Source organism: Leptodactylus fuscus, chromosome 2 (genome assembly GCF_031893055.1).
Source record: "Leptodactylus fuscus isolate aLepFus1 chromosome 2, aLepFus1.hap2, whole genome shotgun sequence".
Taxonomy (NCBI): Eukaryota; Metazoa; Chordata; class Amphibia; order Anura; family Leptodactylidae; genus Leptodactylus; species Leptodactylus fuscus.
Window position 1 is genome coordinate 210994307 of NC_134266.1, and position 24304 is coordinate 211018610.

The window sequence follows — 24304 nt, forward strand, 5'->3', positions numbered from 1 at the left end:
TTGCCATGTTTTGGTATCCTCTCAGTGGGTTAGTCTTTGGCGCCTGTCCCAAATCTACAACTTCTTACCTGTACTTGACAGGTGGTCAGTATTTTAGATGTTAAAGGGGTCTTCCCATCTGGGCCCTGCACCAGTGTTTCTGACAGGTACATTTTTTTACCAAAAGGCTCAGAATGGGTTATATAAAGCAATACTAACATCATTATTCCCTGTTGCCCCTGTTCCTACCAGTCCCTGCTTTCTGGTCCATCTTGACACACAGGAAAATGCTAGTTAATGGATGAGGTCGGTCCCTGTTGTGGCCAGTGATTGGCTCTGGCTTGGTTTTATCTGTGCCAGGTGCCCGTCCATCGCAGACTAAAATCATTGGACGAAAGCCCTGCAATTCCAGGTAAAACAGAGAGGGATCAGTGAGGGGAATATTGCTGATTTTTTTTTTTTTTTATACAGATTTTGAGTAGTTTTTAAAAAAAATAAATAAAATAATCCAACTGTGAACCCCTTTTAAGATTTAAGAAATAAATGTAGCATTGTGCTGCTAGGGGTGTAGCACAGCTATAATAACCATGGCCTAGCACTGCCCGCCTTTGGCTTCGATTCAGGCTGTAGTATGGTAGTTTGACATATCCACTAAGCCGTTTTCTAGAATTTGGAGTCCGCTTGCCTGTGTGCGATTCCAGTAATTGAATCTTGCAGCGCTGTCATCAATCAATGTGAGATGTTATTTTCCCCTCTGTGCGGTTATAGACTGCTGAGCAATGACATCTGTCACAATGTGTTCAGTGTAGTGACGTCCTGCGTCATCGTGGATGTGTGCAGAACTGACATTCTCTATACGTTTCATTGAGGGAAAGTTATGAGATAAAGTGAGTCTTGTGGATTGATGCGGCGAATATGAAGGTAATATCTTTTGGTTATCCCGAGTGATAAATAAGGGGAGGACAGCATTGTGTGTGTTTTCTATGTGGAGGATAAACATCAGACAATTGGTTAGACTCGTGCTTCAGGTCACAGTAACACACTGTTCTTTCTGGACATTACTTCCACCACTTGGGCATAATAAATGTGTTCATTCTTTTTGGGTTGTGGTATTTCAGAGGTATTTCAGAGGATTCTTCTCCGCAGTGTCTCTCTTGGATGATAGGATTGCATCTCCCAGGGTTGTTGGTTGTAAGTGGTACCCACAGTGATATTTGGCATATAAATCATATATGGTAAAAAGCACTAAACCTAAGCTTTGTATACAGTATTCTACTCATAACTTAGACTTATTGCTATTACTGCTATTCTCTGCTTTAATGGATTTGGGCACATGCGGTGTTATGTACTGCTGGAAAGCCGACAGTGCGCTGAATTGGGGGGGGGGGGGTGTTTCTGGGCAGTTTACAGCGGCATTAGGTGTAACAAACATGGGCAAGATTGCATTGGTTGGGGGGTGTAATGTCCATGATTTTGCAGTTAATTTTCAGCCACGTTGTGTGGTAACACACATGCATGCATTCCGTCTAAGCTTATGGCGGTCAATGTGGTCACTTGCTGGAAGTCAGCCATCCATTGCTTTCTCGATGAGACCCTGTATATGGTGCAGACATTATTGGAATCGCTGATGGTTAATTAATGCCAAGTATTAGGCAATATGTACAGATCCAAAGGGTCTGTTTTCACTGATGGAGTTGGCATATATAGATAGATCTCAATAGTGATGAGTTTTTGTGTTCACTACTCTCTAAACAGGCTTTTGAAAATACATTGAAGTCCTGGGAAGATAAGCAGAAGTATGACTCCTGCAAGCCGGCCCTTCGTCCCCACCTGTACTCTCCACAAGCAGTAGACTTGGCTACAGAAGAGGAGGTTTCACTAGTTAATCTCTGCTCACAAGCGGCAGAGGAACTCATTTCAAGGTAGGTACCTTCCTAATAATAATAATATGCCATGTTTGCCTAGACAGGATCCTCTTCTCTCAGCGTGAATAAGAACAGATCAGTAAGCTAGTCGCTACAGTAAGCAGTAATTGAGAACCCCATAATTTGGGTGTAGTTTGCGGTGTGGAAGAATGACGACGGATTACAGCTAGACAAATCCCATGAACATGGTAGCCAACCACCGCGCATTAGCTTTACTTTTTCTTTTTCTTTTGAATGTATAAATAAAAAATGTCTTTCATATTTTGTTATACAGTACAAACAAAAGAAAGTAAGGGTTTGTTGTAAAGCTGAAACACGTAAGCAAGTCCTGCTAGTGTCAGGTCTTATCTAGATTTCATGGCTGGAGCCCTTTGTTCAGAAACAAAAGAAAATAATCACCCATAGTCCAGAATCCAAAGAGATTAAGAATCTGTTAAGACGTTTCTGTAACTTCTGTAGATGTAAATGGAATTGGTTGCACACAATTCTAAACCAGCCTGTCTTCATCCAGGCAGAGGATAGTCGGTCACAGAATGGGGCCCCATTAGAGAGATAGATAGATAGATAGATAGATAGATAGATAGATAGATAGATAGATAGATAGGAGTCTTAGAGCAACATTCTACACTTTCCTTTACATAAAAAGAAAAGCCAACAGCTTCCATTTTTATATAGCATTGCTGTTAATGATGATGAATGCAAATGAAGTGTTTTGTTATATACATCAAGAAGGCGGTTTATTTTTCTGTTATTCTAATCCTCTGATGGGTCAGAAAAAACTGAAGTGAGAGCAGCCTAATAGCGCAGTTGAATATTTTATCTATAAAACAGTGAGGACATCTTGTGGACAATTTTGGTATTGCCAACTAATATAAACAGACTGCCTTCCGTTACATTCCTTTGTTCTTGGGTGCTGGAGTTACAATGTGCAGATTCTATGTAACACTATTGCAATTCCAGTTTGATTGTTGTGTTCCAACAATAGCTGACGCTATTGAGAACTGTTGATAACTGTATGTTCTATAATTATGATTCAGGTCAGTCTGAATGTTGTCACTGCTAAGTATACTTATTTTTTTGTTTTTTTCTTTCCTGCAGAATATGTGAAGCTGCAAAAACATATAGTTTACTGGAGCAAGAGTTGGCACATGCAGTAAATGCCTGCTCACATGCACTAAATAAAGCCAATCCCAGGTTTCCTGAGGTAGGTCGCTTGAGGCTGTAGAAGGACATATGAGCGGGGGTGTAACTTGAGGGGGTGCAGAGGGTGCAGTCACACCGGTGCCCAGGAGCCTTGGGGGGGCCCATAAGCACTGACATCAGTATCGAGATTGCAGCTTCCATCTGGCGCATAAGCCAAGGAGACCCGCAGATTTCCACAACCACACTAAGGTGGATTAAACTCCTTAGCACCTGTAATCATCACTATCAAGAATTTGCTACAGGGATGAGTTAGGAGGCCCCAGAGAAAAGATTGCATTGGGGCCACAAGACTTTGGTTACACCACTGAGTCTGTTTTGTATAAAACCAATCCTTGAAAACTCTGAAACTTCAGCTTCCAACAGGCATTCCCAGATGTCCAGCCGTGTATGTAATGCTTGCCTGCTATGTCTGATAGGCTCAATTTTTCAGCCATTCACTCTCTGCCTCCCTGCATGTATTAAAGGCTAGGAGTACATAGTGTTGCTTATGTTGCCAGTCCAGGAAACCCTGTGAGATTGATATTTTCATTCGATCACAAGAAAAAAAAAACATGTCCCTTTTGAGACTAGCGTTATTAAGACTTGCCCCATTTCAGTGGCCTGCAAGCAGCAGGGGTTCCCACAAGTCATCGCTCAGCAAACGCTACTCTGTAGCTCCTGCAGAAATACATAAAAATTATTTTGGAAGAGGTCATGCGCCATTTTTAATAAACTGCCTGTGTAAATTAGGTGAATTTATTAATCCTCTAATTTGTATGTGACTTTCATAGCCCCCATCCCCATAACAGAGATCACATGGGGACAGGAACATTAGACCTATCCAGTCATAAAAGTGAGATAACTCACCGCCACAGAGGGGATGTGTTCAGTATAAGGCCAGCTTCACACCTGCGCCTGGTCTTCGCTCAGAGATTCCGTTCTCCATTCCGCTTTAAAAATGCGGAATGAAAAATAGACCTTTTCTCTCAGCATTTTTAGGACGGAAATTGGACAGAAACCTAGCGGACCCCATTATAGTCTGCGGGTGACCGCTTTTTAGGTTTCCGTTCCTCACGAACAGGAACCTGAACGCAGGTGTGACTCTAAAGGTTGGCATGTCGTTTGACCTTTATTTCTATAAACAAGCAGCATGTTTCTTTTTCTGTTGTAGAATCTCACTAGGAACACTGCCATAGAGGTCGCGGTGAATGTGAAGGCACTGCACAACGAGACAGAATCTCTCTTGGTTGGAAGAGTTCCACTGGTAAGATACTTCCCGCAGTGTTCACACAGTCAGCCATTCTTTACTTAAAAAATAAATAAATAAATCATTGTGTACTCACAGCCACAACCAACTTCTGCCTAATACTACATCTAAAGAATGTGTCAGTAAGCCACTGTCTTTTGGAGAGCCATATTCCATTATATTGCTTACTGTTCAATTGATTTAAAGGGGCTCTATCATTGGGAAAAGTCATACACGTACTTGCAGTTTTCGCCTCCAGCGTGCACCCCTGAAGTCTCAGCGACCACTCTTTGCTGTGTGTGAGAGCAGGGAAATGAGTCAGCAGCAGCCTCCCTTCTCTCACACACAGCAGAGAGTGCTCGCTGAGACTTCCGGGGTGCATGCTGGAGACTAATTAGCATATGAATAAAAGCAGGCTCATTCAAAAACTACTTAGGGGATTAACATATAAAAGGTATGTGTGGAATAGCCTTTCTAAAGGCTATGCAAGTATGTGCTTAGTTAAAAATGACTTTTCCCAATGATAGAGCCCCTTTAATTATAATGCCAAGATACTACTATCAAATTTGTAAGATAATGTTGCAGCTCCCTCTTGTGGTACATTTTACAAAGGAGATGTCCAGGACAGGTTCTGTGACAAATTAGATGGTTCTAGCATTCACATGGTGACACATTAAAACAGTTGCAAATTTTGCATTGTGTATTAAAATTGCTTTATTCTTGCTTGTGTTACTTAATTGGGTATTCTTATTTACTTTAGAAGTCCTGTAGAACAGAATGGAGAGTCATGGCACCTCATCAGGCAGTAATTTATTTACCTGTTACCAGGGATTGCTGATGATGGACTCAAGCGTTCCAGCAATGTCCTGACCCCTGGGTCATGTGAACTAACGCAGTGTTCTTCCCTGATCCAGGGGGGTGGGGGTGGAATGCGATGGCTCGGTGATATTGCCGAAACTCCCTGGTCCATTATCAGTCCCTCCCCGGGTAACCCCTTTTTAAGATAGTTTTCAAGCCTGTATATTAAATGATCTGTCCAGTACCCCTACTGGTCAGCTTACCTTGGCACAGTCTACGGAGTCAGAACCAGACTGATCCTTGTGTATTGGCTGTGGTGCTCTGTTGCTGTTCAACTCCCTTTCAGATGCATAGGAAGTGAGGTACAATAGTACACCTCATGCAGAGAAACATGATATACATATATATATGTATACGTGTGTATGTATGTGTATATATATATATATATATATATATATATATATATATATATATATATATATAAAATATAATTTGTACTATTTCAGTAGTTTTAATCCTTCAGTTACAGGGAAATCATTTAGCAGTATACAGGCCTCATTCACTTTTGTATACATCCTAGAGTTTGCTGTGATGATACAGACTGAGTGAGAATGGGTTAAAAGGTTATTCTCGTGATGGCATATCGCTAAGATATACCATTGCTTTAGGCTCCGACCTCTGGGACCACCACTAATACTGAGAATGAAGACTCTGCATGCTGTGTCATAGACGTGCAGGAGCTTCTGCCTGCACTATTCTTGAATGAAGTTTTACTGCAGGTCCCCTCAAATGGCGTGGCAGGGGCGCTGCTCTGCAGACTTAAACTATAGAAGAGGGCTAAATCAGTCTTGCAGGATCAGTGGAGGTCCCAGAGGTCATAAAGTGCCGTGCCATAACTTTATAAGATAGAAATATCCTTTCTCTTCTTTTATACATGTCTGACATTTCTTGCACATTTTGAATGACTTTTTTGTTTTGCAGCAGCTGGAAGCCCATCACGAAGAACATCTGTCCAATGCACTGCATGATGTGGAAGTAGAGTTAACTAAGCTAGCGGAGACTCCCTGGCTTTACTATGTCTTACAGCCAGATGAGGAAGAGGTACATCCCTGGCATTTCTGAAGTGTCTATGAGACCTTAAGATTTCAGAAATGGCTTATTATGAATTGCTATTGTAATGATGGATCTCTGTGCTTTCCTTGCTGTAGAGTCCTAACTATTACTTACTTTTATTACATATAGGATCCTCCTCTGGAATATACAAAAAGGAACAGTAGAAGCACAGTATTTCGTATAGTGCCAAAGTTTAAAAAGGAGAAGGCTCAGAAGCATAAGGCCAGCCCTCAGCCTGGTATGTGTCTGCTGGTCCTGGCAGAGTTGGGGCAGATGGCACATTGGTTTTATGTTGTCTAACCTGTTATACAACGTTCTTTGATGAGTCACAAAATGTTTCTTTTCACTGTAAATTGTGGTTAAATCTTAACCTTTAATACTCTTATGTAGTAAGTGTAGTTGACACAGGTATCTTACTTGTATAATATATCTGGTGAGTTTGTGTGATCCAAGAACAAGTTCTATTCAAGTCTTTTCGGTGAAACTCTAGCAGTTGGTTACGTGTGCAGCTAGCTGCATCTGTAGATTTTCTGTAAGTTAAGGGTGCCAGCAAATGTAGCCTGTTAGGGGTTATGTATAAGGTACATGAGGTTATAGTATCAATAAGTGCAAATTACACATGGTAAGTTTACACCATATTGGTTCATATTAAAGGGTGTTGTCCCAAAGTGTACATTTATCCCCTACCCTATATCTGTCTGCTGGGGTGTTTGTAGTGGTATACGATCTTGCACATTCAGTGTGTGGCTCTAATCAATGTCTATGGGGCTGACAGAAACTGGTGAGAGTACAGCTGTTTCCATCTGCCCCATGGACATTTCGGCTAAGGTCAAACAGTGGTTTGTGGCGTAACAAGTAACCCTGGGGCCCCGTAGCAAAACTTAATACATAATAAGGCCCCGCTATACAGTGACCACCTGAAGAAGCAGGTTCAGAACTGAAAAAACTGTTCGGTTATTTTGGTATCATTCACACCCAGAGATAAAGCAGTTAGTGATTTTACACTACACATAATATACATAGTGATGTCACAGTACAGAGATAATGTACACGCAGATAACAGTATATTCTATGGCTTCACAGCATGGAGACATTAAGATGTGCCAGCAAAGTAATGGAGGCACATTCAGTTTTCCATATCCCCATCTATTATTCATTGTTATTACTATTTACACACTGGGTATCAGTGGAAGTCGGACCCTTAGGTGTTATTGACAGACAAAGCAGCTGCTGGGGCCAAACAACTATGGTCACAACACGTGTCATATTGACAAAAATCGCAGTGTAGCATTATCTACTAATGAAGGAGACTGCTAATGACGGAGACTGTGGTCATGTTGTGACTGGCAAGTAACATCAACACAACAATCATCAGAAATCCAAATTAGAATTCTGTCTTCGTGTGACCCAGTTGCACTGCTTGTGGGTCACAACTAGTGTTGAGCGAGTAGTATTCGATCGAATATCTCGCCGGCATAGGAATGCGTGTAATCGGTTGAACACCAAGATGTTAATCGCTTCGAATATTCAATGCGTTTAGCCCCTTGGTGTTTGGCCGATTACACGCATTCCTATGCCGGTGAGGAATTCGATCGAATACTACTCGCTCAACATTAGTCGCAACACTTCCACATTCACCGTCACTAGCTGCGATGCAGGCAGCGTTTCTCTGCTATGTGACTTGTGTTGGGGAGCAGCAGGGCACATGCTAAACGCTCACCTTCAAAAACTCCTCTCTGATCATTGGGACCCTCAGGGACTGGACCTTTATTACTTACCTTGTATTTTAATAAATGTCCTTTTTGTGTCAACGCCTTTTAAGGGAGTATGCCAGCAGGACAATTCGATATCAGACTAATGATGGTACCTTGTAGAGAGACTTCTGCACTTTCCAAAGATACCTTTCTTCTTCATTTTATTTTATTATTGCCAATCCCAACTGTAGACAAAGTTGGAGATGTCACTGAAGCAATGGAGAAGGAGCTGGCTGGCTGTCCGGTGCAATTATCTATAGCAGAGACTGAATCCTCGCCAGGAGAAGAAATCCCCATAGACCCTTTTCATTACGAAAGTCATCTTTGGAAAGTGTATCAGTAGGCCTACCAGGTACTGTCATTAGTTTGATAGACACGGCCATAATCTCTCTGCACATGTCTTCACACAGTAATAAGTTATGTCTTAAGTGATAAGCTAATTGTCTTATTCATCCAGTGAGTGCAGCTAGCTGCATATGAGGTAACATGCTTCAGTTTTACTGTCTTTATGGATATCCTTTAGGATGAAAATGGTAGATAAATGCAACCAATCCCTAAAATAACTGCTACTTAGTGTTACCAACCTGGTGGCAGGTTGTGTTTTGACAGATACTGATATTCTGAGTATTGTACAGACATATGAAATGGCAGCACAGTAAGTGTAACCTTGATACTTCCGTTTCTCCTTAGAGTGGAACGTGTATATTCCTTGTTATTACTATGTCCCAATTTCTCCCTGTGTAGGCCATAAACCTTAGAGATGAGCCACTAACCCAGCCTTGCTTTCAACCATTATTTTGTGCGAGGCTGGGACATGTTGAAGGTCCCCACTTTCTCTATACAGGCTATTGTCTTAATTGATTATCAGGACATAAAACAAGTATGGAGAAGCCCCCTGCCCATTATTACGGGGGTTTTTTTTTACATGAAGAGGCACCATATCCACTTTACTAGGGGACTCTTCTGTTTTCGCCTTTCCCTTGGTCCAATGTCTTCATTCTGTTCCATCGGTAACATTCCCAATGAAGGATTATGTGCTGTCTATGAGCAGGCATACATTTCCCTTGTTTTTCCTGTTCCATTGTATTCTAATCGGTCCTTGGCATCCATTCTCTGAAACCTCACAGGACCAGGTTTATCAAGGCACTGGTGTGGAAAATGATTTTTCTATCTGGTAAATTCCACATAATAAGTTTTCGTTCATTCTTTTTCATTCCAGATTTTTAGCCTCGATAAATTTGGGTTTAGAACTAGATGTATTCTGAAACTGGAAATAGCCAAGAGTCTTTTGTGAGTAGAGAGAGTATACGTAAAATCTAAACTATTACCGTATTTTTCGGACTATAAGACACACTTTTTTTCCTCCAAATATGGGAGGAAAATGTAGGTGCGTCTTATAGTCCGAATGTAGTGCTGAGTCCTGAGTTTCAGAGCCGCGTGGCACAGGAACAGGTCGGCTCTGCGGGAGCTGGCCTGCAGCATTACAGGTAAAAGTTTCTGGCCGCTCTTACAGAGAGATTGCAGTAGCCATCGGGTCTTCTGTACAGCGGAGACACGCTAGCTATGGTAATCGCTCTGCAGGAGCGCCGGCCATCTTTTAGACCCGACATCTTAGTACAGGTATCATGGGCACTTTTTTAGCTCTCTGTGGGACATTATCTCTCACAGAGAGATTGCCATAGCTATCGGGTCTCATGTACAGCGGAGACCTGTTAGCTATGGCAAACACTCTGCAGGAAGGGCCTTCATAGTACGATAATATACTGAGCCTCTCCCATAGACTGCAATACAGTTGTATTGCAGTCTATGGGACTTGCAATCAAATGATTGCAGGTTCAAACCCCCTAGGTGGGTGAAAATAAAATATTAAAAAATTTTTTTTATAGCTATGAAAAAAAATATATATAAAAAAAAAAAATTCAAATCACCCCCATATCCCTAGAATACATATAAAACAAAAACATTACTGTGAAACACAAACACATTAGGAATCCCTGTGTCCAAAAACCCCTGATCTACAAACTTATGAAAATATTTTTCTCGTATGGTGACTGCTGTAGCAGAGGAAAAATTGGTACTATTCCATTATCGGGCCAGCAGAGCTGTTCAGCACCAGCATCGGGACATGCTGAACTGCTGACTGCTGGCCCGATGCTGGCTGGCACTGGAGCTGTGTAAAGGAGCAGCGGATCACAGGACGCCAGAGACTCGCACCCAGACCCTAATGGTTGTTAATGCTGCTGTTGAGTTCTGTTTACATTGGTGAAATAATATGTTCTGTTATTAAATATTTTACAATTTTTTTGCTTCAAAATTTTTTTTTCCTATTTCCTATTTTTCCTATTTCCGAAAAATACGGTATATTAATAGGACAGGTCTTATTTGCAGTAATCTTTACCTTGTCCTAGTTGACATAAACCTAACTTTAAACATTGAAAATAGAGATGAGCGAGTACTGTTCGGATCAGCCGATCCGAACAGCACGCACGCATTGAAATGAATGGACGTAGCCGGCACTCGGGGGGTTAAGCGGCCGGCGTCAAAGCGGAAGTACCAGGTGATTCCATTCATTTCAATGCGCGCGTGCTGTTCGGATCGGCTGATCCGAACAGTACTCGCTCATCTCTAATTGAAAATATTTATCTGCTTTTGCGTAAATTTAACAGCTATTGGAATTTTACAACTTCAACTTTTGCCCTAAGGCCTCTCTCAGACCCTAAACATCGAAAAGGTGCACCCCCACTAGAACAATTGTGCGGCTGCCCCTTATCGTTGTTTATAGTTTATATTAGGTAGCCCTTGATCCAAAGCTTGCTTGCTCTCTCAGACCCTAACCCAAATAAACCTACTTGGGTCTGTTATACAACTGCTGAGTTAGCTTAGGTACACCTAAAATCTCTGATATTGCGCACTATGGTCTGCTGTGATCCCCAACTTTCTAAGCACTTGTTAGCTTTCTTCTTGAATGTTATTACATCTGAGAATTATAATTTGTGTCACCGGGCATTAAAATGTTATGGAATTAAACTACAGCCAGAATTTTATAACTGAAACCTAAAAAACCACAGTCTTAAGCTGGCTATACACATGAAATTGCTATCTGTGTTACACACCTTTAGTTGACTGTTGTAATATTTATTTCTATGGGCATTGATGAATCTCCCTTGGGAACAAACTATCAGTGTGTTAAAATTCAGTATGACCCATTTTTCATTTCCATGGTGGTCGGGGTAGATTTGGACCCAATACACAATTTGGGGGGGGTCAGCCAAATTTTTTCTTTTGTGTATGGCCAGCTTTATAGTAAAAATACAGTCTTTTTTCTCATAGCAGTAACACTGCAACTTGTGTATGGATAATGTATGTTATGCGTTTGAACTGTGTGCTGGAACCTGCTCAATCCAAGTTTGTACGAGACTGTTCTTACTGGTAGAGTCTTACAGCAAATGTGTACCTTGCACCACTGATCCTAATCTGTAGAGCAAATTCTCTGTTGTTCACGGATGGTTTACCATTAGTAGACAACTTGTTTTAGTGAGAGATGAAGCTGAAGCACGGCTGCAAAGCAACGAACCCAGTCCTTGTACAGACATTTGTTTGAGTTACTGTTGATTTTAACCTGCATGCACCAGAAATCAAACCATTAGATCTGTTGAGTTGATACCTTTTCTCTTTTCCCTTTGCTAGCACTGCATTTCTGTTTTCCACTCTTTGGCCTAACCTATGCTTGTTATGCATTTGTGCATGTACAAATTAAGGGGGTTTTGCTCTTAACTTTGTTAGTTCAAAAATGGGGCACCGATGAAGTTGCAGCTTGGCTGGATCTGCTGAGTTTGGGAGAGTACAAAGAAATCTTCATCCGTCATGACATCCGAGGTTCAGAGCTAGTGCATCTGGAAAGGCGGGATCTTAAGGTATTTCCTTTGTGCTACTTTTTCCGCTCTCTTAAGATTTTTTTCCTTCTTGTGGGAATTTAACCTCTTTCCTGTCCCCTTCTTGTTTTGTGCTTGTAGCTTGGCTTAAATGACAATCTCTCTGTAACTAATCTGCACTGTTCTGTGGCCTGCACTCCCTGTGTGTTACACTGCCATTGCAGCCTACAACATCAGCATTACTGGTACCATGAATGCAGCCTTCATAACCTGGCTAAATAAATCTACAAGATAAAATCCTATAGAAAAATAAATTTGAACAATTTCAGATAAAGTGGGATCAGTGTGGAAGGTGAAAAATCATGTTAGTCATTTATTGCAGTCTTTTCATCTATGCAATGTGGCAAATTTCTCCATTGTCAACTAATGCGTCCACCATGTCTCACTACATATTTAATCCACGTTCTCCATCTCATAATGTTGATTCTGGTCTGGTGGTGTTACAGAACTCTTTTATGTTTTACTTTTTTATTGCCAGGACAGGATATTGTACACGTGCACTGGTGATATGGAATTCACAGAGTTCTTTGGCGTCCACTAAATGGCTTTCTAGCTGAGGTGTGGATAACATTCTGCTCTGTGGTCTAGTCCACAGACACTGTTCACACCACTGTACTGGTCTCTTTTTGTAACTAAGCCATGATAGCTATAGTATGCCAGTTAATGTTTCTGTTGCTGGTGAACTTTCACAGGACAAATGCACTTTAATGCGAACTGCCTGGGTTCTTTCAAGGGTCTAGTATTTTTGAAAAAAAGGAATAGCAATGAAGACGCCATAAATAATAGTTATACAACTGCAGAGACCTGATATTTTATAAAATAACTTAGATCAATTCTCTCCTGAAAACTGCAGGAAATCCAACAAGTCTGGTACTTGTGTGTGCTGAAGTAATACATCAATTTTCTAGCCACAAGTAACACGAGATGGTCCACTCCAACAAAAGCGTCATTCCAGTATTCCAGCAATCACCAGTTATCCCTTGTCCACTGGATTAGGGGTTGATAGATAGATAGATAGATAGATAGATAGATAGATAGGGAGCCAGATAGCTGGGAACCCTTCCAATCACAAAAATGGGGGGCCCATGTACACCGTAAGAATGAATGAGCTGGTCAAGCATTTGTTGCTGCTCCGATCATCTCTGAGGCACTCCTGAAGTGATCCATTAGTCCCATGGAACTGAATTAAGTGGCAGCGCACACGAACATCTTCCAGTTCCATTCATACTGGGAGACTTCAGTGGGAGTCTGACCTGCTGCATCCTCTCTTGTACTTACCAGACTACTCCTATTAATAGCCAACCTTAGTAGTAGGTAGTGATAGACACCAAACTTCAATAGTGTTTATCTCAGCTCCCTATAAATAGGGCGGTCACTTCCTTCACAAGGGAGATGGCACCTGCACAATAGAACCCAACAGAAGCAATAAGAAGCAGCGTTTTATTGCACATGCGTGGCTTCTGCCAGCATTCTATTGCGCAGGTGCCAGTTCCAGATCCCAGGTGATGAGGCAGAAGAGGGGACAGCGGCACCCCAAAGTCATCTCCAGGACTATAAGACAGGTAAGTATGGTGGGGAGGAGGTCGGGGGGCTAAATTAGGTAGGTAGATAGGGCTTGTAGTCCGTGGGCTAGCTAGGGAAATGGGGAAGGGGAGTTGTGAGGAGGGGGGGGATATGAGTGAACTTCAATGCATCATGGTAATTGTAGGCTAAAACAGCAGGAAGCTACCCATTTAAAGGGATTCTATCATTAGAATACCCTTTTTAAACTAAATTGACATAGGAATTACCTTTATTATTCTGATCCACACCGCCATTCCTGAGAAATACTTTTTCTTCCTTATGTAAATAAGTTTTCACGCAGCAAATCCCCAAGTGCTGCTTGAAAACTCTCCAGCAGCGGCCTCTGTCGTCTTCTTCGCTTCCCAACCGCACTGAGCCTGAGATCATCTGACATAATATAACCACCAGGCTGCCTGTGCTTCTGGTTACCCTGTCTGCAGACAATCATCTTAGTAAGTCCCACTTACTAGCACTTCCCTAGCCATTTAATAGGTTATTTTATATAGAGATATTCACTTACCTGGAACATACTTAGAGATGTTGCACAGAAATTTGAGTCTTGAAGCTGGCTACATCCCTCTGAATTATACTCTATAGTGATATATTCAACACCCAGCATAGAAATGAGGAGGGTATTCATGTATTGATTCAGTGGATTTCCTTTATCTGGGGCTGCTATAATATTCATAGCTGGTGGTTTTATCATTCACTATTGGCTATGGGCTGAGAATATACAAATTTAGATTAATTAAAGTTCATTTTTATCCTTTTTTTAATAATAATAAAAATGTATCTAGAACTGGAGAATTCTGCCTTGTCTGTATATTGTTTTTTTCTCCTAGTTTACCTTTACTAATTCAAAGAAGGGAAAGAAGTCTGAAATTTTTAGAGCTTGTCATAGTACCAGTATTTCTTTCTTTTGCAAATATGCTTCTATGTCTGAACCTTTTATGTTTCCAGATTTTATAGAGAACTTTTTATGTCCTTTAACCCCTTCCCGACATGTGCCGTAATAGTACGGCGCATGTCGGGTCTGTAACTATGGTGACCGCCCGGGAGCCGGGCGGCCGCCATAGCCGCCGGGTGTCTACTGCTTTAAGCAGTAGACAACCGGCTCTGATGCCTCCAATCGGGGGCATTAACCCCTCCGGTGCCGCGGTCAAAGGCGCGGGAGGCGCCATTTTCCCGGCGGCGCATGGGCGCCGCCATTTTGGCCGGGATCGCCAGCTCCTGGAGCATGCTCCAGGGCTGACGTCCCGTTGCCATGACAGCCGGGAGCCTTGTACAGGCTCCCCGGCTTGTCTGCAAATCCTCTCTTTTGCAGGCTGGTCTATGCAGCCTGCAAAAGAAAGGATGCTTTTTTGCAATGCATTAGTATTGTAATGCATTGCATTAGTGATCAGACCCCCTGGGGTTCAACACTCCTAGGGGGTCTAATAAATGCAAAAAAATAATAATAAAAAAAAAAAGTTAAAAAAAATATAAAAAAATATAAAAAGAATTAAAAGTTCAAATCACCCCCCTTTCCCTAGAACACATATAAAAGTAGTTAAAAACTGTGAAACATATACATGTTAGCTATCCCCGCGTCTGAAATCGCCCGCTCTACAAATCTATAAAAATATTTTTCCTGTTCGGTAAACGCCGTAGCGGGAAAAATAGTCCAAAGTGCCAAACCGCCATTTTTTCACTGTTTTGATTCTGATAAAAATTTGAATAAAAAGTGATCAAAGCAATAACATTTCCCGAAAATGGTAGAACTAAAAAGTACACCCGGCCCCGCAAAAAAAGACGCCCTATGCATCCCCGTACACTTACGTATAAAAAAGTTACGGCCGTCGGAATATGGCGACTTTTAGAAAAAAAATTTTTTAACACAGTTTTGGAATTTTTTTTAGGGGTCAAAATGTAAATAAAACCATATAAATTTGGTGTCCCTGGAACCGTACCGAAACACAGAATACAGGGGACATGTCATTTTGGCTGCACAGTAAACGCCGTAAAACCAAAGCCCATAAGAAAGTCGCAGAAATGCATTTTTTCTTCAAATCCACCCCATTCTGAATTTTTTTCCTGCTTCCCAGTACATTATATAGAATAATTAATGGTGGCATCATGAAGAAAAATTTGTCCCGCGAAAATTAAGACCTCATATGGCTCTGGGAGCGGAGAAATAAAAAAGTTATGGGGTTTAGAAGGAGGGGAGTCAAAAATGAAAATCAAAAAATGCCATCGGCGGGAAGGGGTTAACACAGGACATATTAAACACGTGGACAAAATTGTTGGTACCCCTTGTTTAATGAAAGAAGAACCCACAATGGTCACAGAAATAACTAGAATCTGACAAAAATAATAATAAAAATTCTATGAAAATTAATAAATGAAAGTCAGGACATTGCTTTTCGCTTCAACAGAATTTATTTTGAATAAAACTCATGAAACAGGCCTGGACATAATTGATGGTTCCCGTAACTTAATATTTTGTTGCACAACCTTTTGAGGCAATCGCTGCAATCACACGATTCCTGTAACTGTCAATGAGACTTCTGCACCTCTCAGCAGGTATTCTGGCCCATTCCTCATGAGCAATCTGCTCCAGTTGTCTCTGGTTTGAAGGGTGCCTTTTCCAGACAGCATGTTTCAGCTCCTTCCAAACATGCTCAATAGGATTTAGGCCAGGGCTCATAGAAGGCCACTTCAGAATAGTCCAATGTTTTCCTCTCAGCCATTCTTGGGTGTTTTTTGCTGTGTTTTTTGGGTCATTATCCTGTTGTAAGACCCATGACCTACGACTGAGTCCAATCTTTCTGACACTGGGCAGCACATTTCTTTCTATAATCCTTTGATAGTCTTGAGATTTCATTGTACCCTGCACAGATTCAAGACACCCTATACCAGATGCAGCAAAGCAGCCCCAGAACATAACAGAGCCTCCTTCATGTTTCACAGTAGGGACAGTGTTCTTTTCAAGATATGCTTCATTTTTTCATCTGTGAACATAGAGCTGAAGTGCCTTGCCAAAAAGATTGATTTTTGTCTCGTCTGTCCATATGACAGTCTCCCAGAAGCTTTGTGACTTGTCAACATGTAGTTTGGTTATTATTTCTTTTGTCAAATTCAAGTTATTTCTGTGACTATTGTGGGTTTTTCCTTTCATTAAACAAGAGGTACCAACAATTTTGTTCACATGTGTATATACTGTTACAAAGCTGTCGGTGTGCTGAATTCAGCCCACTTTCATCTTTGTTGGCATCGTTCCCTGTTGCGGAGATATCGGTGGTGTTAATTTCGACTACAGATATCACTTCCAAACATTGCAGATTCATTTATAAGAATCAATGTATATAGATCATGAAATAAGTCCTTAATCATAGCTGCTGATATCGCTGTACTTTTGCGGCCCGGTTACGTAGCTCACTGTCATCAGTGGGCAGTAGGGAGCCCCTTCCCCTGGAATTACACTCATATAGTCTTGTACAGTGCAGGCGGCGATGATGCACAGGTCTAAGACTGACTATATGAGCCACCGACACAGGGCGACACACACTTCCTTTGCTCTCTTTTCCTGTGACTTGCGACCATGGGAGAGGCTTTGGAGTGGCTAAAACATCATTTACACTTGGTCATTTGTTCCACTTGTCCATTTGGCTTATGTTGATCGATCTACATCGAACTTAATAAAACATTGAGTGATCATTATGAAAGAAGGGGAGTGCTGTATTATACATTCCTGAGTGCAACTCCAATTGCATTTATTCTAATAGAGTATAACTTGCCCTGTGATAGTTTATTTACTGTATTACAATTTGTCCCACTACTTGGGTTTCTGCTGAAGATTTTGGCACTTGTTAGGGTCCCTTTTGCCAGAGCAACCCGCATTCACGTCATGGTGTTGTTGATGGGCTCACAAATAGAGGGACCAGTTAGGTGTCAGTGTAAGAGTTGACTGTGGTTTACAGATTACTGTACCGTACATTGCAGAATACTGTATGGAAACTTATTTAGTAATTGACACTAGTTTCCATTCTGCACACTTGTGATATAGAAAATAGTTTACTTGCTATAGAGCTTATATATATATTTTATTTGATTTAACAAGGAATACTTAAAAATAATGTATTTAGAATGAATAGGATTTTGTTATTTTTTATTATTTAAAGGAAATGAAATAATCGGGTCATGTTTCATAGTCTGCAGACATTGATTCACTCAGACTTGGCATTGCATAGTCTGAGATTCCGCCTCAAAATCTGTTCCAAATTCCACCTAAAATCAGCTTCTATTCATTTCATTGGCAGGCAGATGCTGAATTTCTTCTCAAGATGGCTTTTTTTTTAGTTAATGCAAAAAATAATAACATCATACTCAGATTCCTCCTGAGAAGTCCCATTGAAATGAATGGAAGATGGAAAAATGTTTGGCTGCCATGAAATTTGACACTGAATTAGCAAATCTCTGCAGCAAGTTCCTACAGTGGATTTGGTAGAAGAAAGTAGAAAAAATCCTGAAGCAGATTTTGTCAGCTCGTGTTCTACTGTTTGAACCTAGCTTTAAAGGGCAAGGACCATCAATATTAGATCTGTGAGGGTCTGACACCTTGAACCCCCTCAGATCAGCAGCTCTGGGACAGCATGGCTCACAGTTATATTTAAATGCTGGGAGTCACTGTACTTACTTGCCTACTAACTGTAGCGGCGGTGGCTATACAGTAGGTACTGATGGACTACCTCATAGATTTCAATGGGTCAGCCCAGCATTACCTAAATCCAGAGCTCAGGAGAGGGGAGTAACTTTTATTTATTTATTTTTTTTATGTATGTTCACCTTCCTTGGGCCTCCAATTATAATATTCTTTAATCTAAAGATATCCCAGAGTACAATAGTAGTTGCGGTTCAGCCATGTGTGGTCCGAACGAAACCACTAGGTGAACCTCATGAGATGAATCTTGTGAGGTTTGGCTATCTTAACGATAGGTTGTTAACATTAGAACGTGGATAACTTCTGTAGGCTAAGGCCCCACGCTGCGAAAACACTTTTTTCTTTTTTTGTTGTAAACTTTGCTCTTTTCTTTTGAGCCAAAGTCAGCAGTTGATTGCGCAGATGGGAGAAGCATAAGAACCTCCTATCTATTTCCCATTCCTCACTGGCCAGAAACGCCGCGATTTGGCTGCCGCGGTAAAAATTGCTGTGTTTTACAGTACTTGCAAAGTGGATGGGATTTATGCGAATCCCATGCTGACTTTGCGGAAAAAATCGCAGCGCGGACACGCTGCGATTTCCAAAACCGTTGCGGTTTTGAAAATCACAGCATGTCAGTTATATCTACGGAAACGCCGGTGACTTTCCTATAGATAACAGAACATATACACTCACCGGCCACTTTATTAGGTACACCATGCTAGTAACGGGTTGGACCCCTTTTGCCTTCAGAACTGCCTCAATTCTTCGTGGCATAGATTCAACAAGGTGCTGGAAGCATTCCTCAGAGATTTTGGTCCATATTGACATGATGGCATCACACAGTTGCCGCAGATTTGTCGGCTGCACATCCATGATGCGAATCTCCCGTTCCACCACATCCCAAAGATGCTCTATTGGATTGAGATCTGGTGACTGTGGAGGCCATTGGAGTACAGTGAACTCATTGTCATGTTCAAGAAACCAGTCTGAGATGATTCCAGCTTTATGACATGGCGCATTATCCTGCTGAAAGTAGCCATCAGATGTTGGGTACATTGTGGTCATAAAGGGATGGACATGGTCAGCAACAATACTCAGGTAGGCTTTGGCGTTGCAACGATGCTCAATTGGTACCAAGGGGCCCAAAGAGTGCCAAGAAAATATTCCCCACACCATGACACCACCACCACCAGCCTGAACCGTTGATACAAGGCAGGATGGATCCATGCTTTCATGTTGTTGACGCCAAATTCTGACCCTACCATCCGAATGTCGCAGCAGAAATCGAGACTCATCAGACCAGGCAACGTTTTTCCAGTCTTCAATTGTCCAATTTCGATGAGCTTGTGCAAATTGTAGCCTCAGTTTCCTGTTCTTAGCTGAAAGGAGTGGCACCCGGTGTGGTCTTCTGCTGCTGTAGCCCATCTGCCTCAAAGTTCGACGTACTGTGCGTTCAGAGATGCTCTTCTGGCTACCTTGGTTGTAACGGGTGGCTATTTGAGTCACTGTTGCCTTTCTATCAGCTCGAACCAGTCTGGCCATTCTCCTCTGACCTCTGGCATCAACAACGCATTTCCGCCCACAGAACTGCCGCTCACTGGATGTTTTTTCTTTTTCGGACCATTCTCTGTAAACCCTAGAGATGGTTGTGCGTGAAAATCCCAGTAGATCAGCAGTTTCTGAAATACTCAGACCAGCCCTTCTGGCACCAACAACCATGCCACGTTCAAAGGCACTCAAATCACCTTTCTTACCCATACTGATGCTTGGTTTGAACTGCAGGAGATTGTCTTGACCATGTCTACATGCCTAAATGCACTGAGTTGCCGCCATGTGATTGGCTGATTAGAAATTAAGTGTTAACGAGCAGTTGGACAGGTGTACCTAATAAAGTGGCCGGTGAGTGTAGATAACTTGTAACAGAAAGTCTGCAGAGGAAAACTCAGTGAACTTTCTGTTGAAAGAGCTGCGGGAAAAACCGCAATACGTTCAGTGGGGCCTTAAGCTACCTAAACCACAGGAAATTGTCCAAGTAACTTTACAAAGCTGTAGAATCATTTTATGATTTAAATTGCAAATCATCATTTTCTCTTTTGTGTTGGCTGTGTAGAACCATCTCTTTCCCATGACACACTTGATGTTTTTTATTAATTTGCTGTAACTTTATAATGTTTCCTTGTACACTGCCATATTTATATCCATTGAGTGATCTATCGTCTCCATTAACTTGCATTGTGTCATCACCTTGAAGTGACCATGTACACATTTTGCTGAGCTAATGTCCATTGAATAATGTTCTATGCAGTCTCTTATGCCATACATAATCCAGGCTGCTCACTTCTCAGATGTTGTCAGGAAGGAAAACAATGCAACAAAATTCCTGCACACAGATGCGAGATACAGTATTCCAAGGTGATGTGTTTGCCTCTTGCAAGTATTATTGGAAAGGCAATAAAAGTCTTATGGATCCAGTGTTCCTGTTACATTACAGTGCTTAAAGGGGTTGTCTCCTAATCACAATTTATCAAGCATAGGACAGGTGACAAGTGTCTTATTGCTGGGGGTTACACCACTGCTATGCCAAGCAATAACAACAACTGGGTTCTCATGTCCCCAGTTTGAATAAAGCAGTATTCATTCTCCGTGAGACTGACTGAGATAGGAGAGTACAGGATAGTCTTTGAATAGAACTCCATTCAGACTGGGAAACATGGGACTCCTGTTCATGGGACCCCCATTGATCGAACACTTACTGCCTTTCCTATGAATAGATAACTTGTTTTAGATTATATTATTCTCCAACGCTGAGACACCACATTGCAGGGATGCAGGTTTTTTTGTTGCACATTTTTGCTGCTGTTTTTTGTGAAATCTATAGAAAGTATTTATACTTCTACCTACTGCTCACTCTACCCCAGGCTTTGGCTCAGGCAAAATCTGCAACAAAAAAGCGAGGCCTTAGCCTAAAGGTGTATTCATGTTTCAGACTTCTATTGTCTATTACTCGGATATGTCATGTCATTTTGTTATGATCAGTGAGGAGCCCCACTTCTCGGACCCCACTGTTCCTGAGAATGAAAGGACCCCTCTGGGAGACTTATTCGAACAATCATGCTTCTATCCAATCCTGATGCATGGAAACTGCAACACAAATCCATTGACTCGATGCTGCTGTTCCCTGCATCTTAGAGTTTACCTAACACTATCACTCCTTCATTCTGAGGATCCATAGGTGTTGCAGCAGTCGGACTTCACCGATCATGGATATGCCATTACTTTCTATGGTGGCAAAACATATAGAAAACAATTCTCTAAGGTTCCAGTACCCGTTGTAGTTTTTATATGTAATGCCTTTGAGACTCACAATTAGTAGTTTGTGGCATAGTAGCTGAGATAACAACTTCTTTGATTTTCCTTGCAGGATCTGGGGATAATGAAAGTGGGTCATATGAAGCGAATTCTACAGGGAATTAAGGAACTCTGCAAAAATACATCTTTTTCTGAGGTGTGAAGGCGCTGCTGGTGTCCCTGCATGGAGCGAGGCTTGGACATTGGCTCAAGTTGTTTCCAGGCACTGTGTAGTATACTGTTTCAGTAAGAGATTGTATACAGCTGGAGGGGAAATGCCTGAAGTATTGCAAACTTGGTTTGGAGTTAGCAGTTTGTGCCAAAATTAAGAGGTTTGGTAAAGTTTGGATCCGCACTTGAAACATATGGCTTACCCAATTCCAAGAGACTGTTGGTTAGACAGAAGCCACCTGGGGTTGTGTTGGCACATTTCTAAGCTACCATCTGCAGTCTGACAACATATCATTTTATGGCAAAACGTCAACATGCTAGCATGTATGAGGCCCAGACTTTCAAATAACAGGGAAGGCCAAAATGCAAGTGGGCCAAGCCTATATGGTTAGCCTTGGTTCACACTGCCTCAGGTACTGCTCATTCACTGGCCAAGGAGTTTGTCTAGAAAAACACTTTGTATAAAGTGAATGCAATCTAAATGCATGGAGTGCCTGTTGAAATTGTATTACAGTTGCATGACATATCTGATACAAAAACAGAAAAAAAAAAAAAAAAAACTTGAACAACTTTTATATTGATTTTAATATGGATTAATTTATTACTACTGATGTGTCTGTTGGTTCAAGGCACTTTTCTATTAGTTGTTGTATATTTTTGCATGACTATGTTCAGTGGCCGGGGGATTGTGGATGTGAACATGTAGCCTATGTGCCATGTATCCTAAGAAAATGATGTGCATTATGTATGTTCTACATATTTATTCTAGCTAGTTAATATTGTTTAGTAATTATTGCTGATAAAATTAGGTTATTGCAAATTTTCATTCTGCAAAGATGGTTACCTCACAGAATAATTTCTCTTGGAAATCCATGGGGACTATTTCCAATGCCTTATATCCTATTAGATTTATAGTTGAAATATTGGGGAGGTTAGCATCCCGCCTAGGGTCATAATCCTCAATGTAGCAATAGAATACAATGACAGTGGTCTTCCCACCAGCTTTATGGTAGCATATATAGAACATCCATCCACAGAAAAGGCCAGGGCGCCTGCTCATTTGCTGCTTCCACCACATTTCTCTATCACAAACTTTATATAGCTTTGTATGGACAAAAAATATTTTATTTAATTTCCAGATCCCATTTCACCCCTCTCTTCCTAGTAAGGTGCTTCTGTAGAGGTCTGAACACCGCCCACGGCATAATCCAATATGTGTTGCGTTGCCCTTTAGAAGGCTGATGCCAGAGAGTTGCTGCTGTTTACAGTTCTATGATACCTATTGTCCACATAATTTCCATTTATCATAGAGTCACATTGCAGATGTATACAACTTAGCAGTTGTACACTTGGGACATGCAGAACGTGTGTGTCTGACAGACCCGTATGCTTACCGGAGGACTCTTTCAAGTCTGAATTGACTTTTTCTCTTATGTTTTCTATATCATTTAGGTCAGGGCTGGACAGATTCCTGGAGCCCTGATAACTAACATGTTTAGGAATTTGCTAATGACACACGTTTTGGCTCGCTTTCTATTGAGATTTAGGAAAGGTCTTATTTGTGTCTCTAAGAACCTTACTGGCTTCTTTTACCATTTCTGGACACTCCACAATTCTGGTATTTGCAAATTGATAGATCACAGATTTATTGCATGGTTTCATCTGGCTACACATATTGCATTATTTTTTATTTTTTGTCTGGATTCATATGTCAATATCACAAGATGTCTTACATTTTAAACCTAACTCTCTATTGTACCGTTCCTCAGTTATTCCACCTATAAATGTGTGAAGTGACAACTGTATATTACCATTCTCCTTGTCAAAGGGTTGTGTTTCTACACACTTTGATTCAGCATTTATTGGACAGTGTCAGTCTGTACACTTAGTCTCACCCAGTTGTCAATTTATTCATAATTTCTGGCAGGAATAACAAGAACTGTACAACATATATGTAGAAGAGAAGATGCTCCAGAATCGTCATATTAAGGGGCTATACCATTATTTACTAACCACAGAGTACGGCATCATTATGTGATCTGTGGGAGTCCTACACCCGCACATCGCACAGATCAGCTGTTCAGCAATGTCTAGGTGCCAGAAGCCATAGCAGTGGAGCTTGTGTAGATTTGCCTATTTTAGTAGTGGGGTTGGCACAGCAGCCCCTTCCACTGTATGACAGTGGTTCTGGTGAATTGCAGCTCTACTCCTGTTACCTGAATAAGAGAGCTTGTACAAACAATGCTATATCTTCTGGCGACCAGACAATGCCAGGACGGCTGATCTGTGCAGGATCAGGGTACCGACACTCCCACTGATTACATACTGATGACTTATGCTGTGGGTGGGTCATCAGAATGAAAAATTGATTTGGGGCTGGACAGCCCCTTTCATAGCTATGGACAGATTAGCTATAGAGTCTGATCTTCTAGCTGTCACACCATCAGATTCACAATCCTATAAGGATATCTCTATGTGTGAGCGAGATAGAAAATGGACAAATAGCCTCTGTAGCTGGGAACTATTTGAAGTACATTGCTCAATCTATGGCCTGCATGACAGTATTCGCCTTTTTTTGTAACTGGTATTACAGACAAATGACCAATTTTGTA

General features: G+C 41.4%; 1 protein-coding gene across 4 annotated transcripts in view; it reads left to right on the forward strand.

Annotated features, from left to right (window-relative positions):
- The window catches only part of DGKH (diacylglycerol kinase eta), a 171687-nt gene extending 149420 nt beyond the window's left edge, over positions 1 to 22267 (forward strand). For 3 of the 4 annotated variants that reach the window (XM_075265451.1, XM_075265452.1, XM_075265454.1), the window contains 7 exons: positions 1735 to 1901; positions 3003 to 3108; positions 4258 to 4350; positions 6112 to 6231; positions 6373 to 6481; positions 11781 to 11911; positions 21595 to 22267. In XM_075265451.1, the coding sequence (XP_075121552.1) occupies positions 1735 to 1901; positions 3003 to 3108; positions 4258 to 4350; positions 6112 to 6231; positions 6373 to 6481; positions 11781 to 11911; positions 21595 to 21684 (816 nt within the window). In that variant the 3' untranslated portion in view covers positions 21685 to 22267. The remainder of the gene's footprint in view (positions 1 to 1734; positions 1902 to 3002; positions 3109 to 4257; positions 4351 to 6111; positions 6232 to 6372; positions 6482 to 11780; positions 11912 to 21594) is intronic. The other variant, XM_075265453.1, reaches the window with a different exon arrangement.
- The last annotated feature ends 2037 nt before the right edge of the window (positions 22268 to 24304 follow it).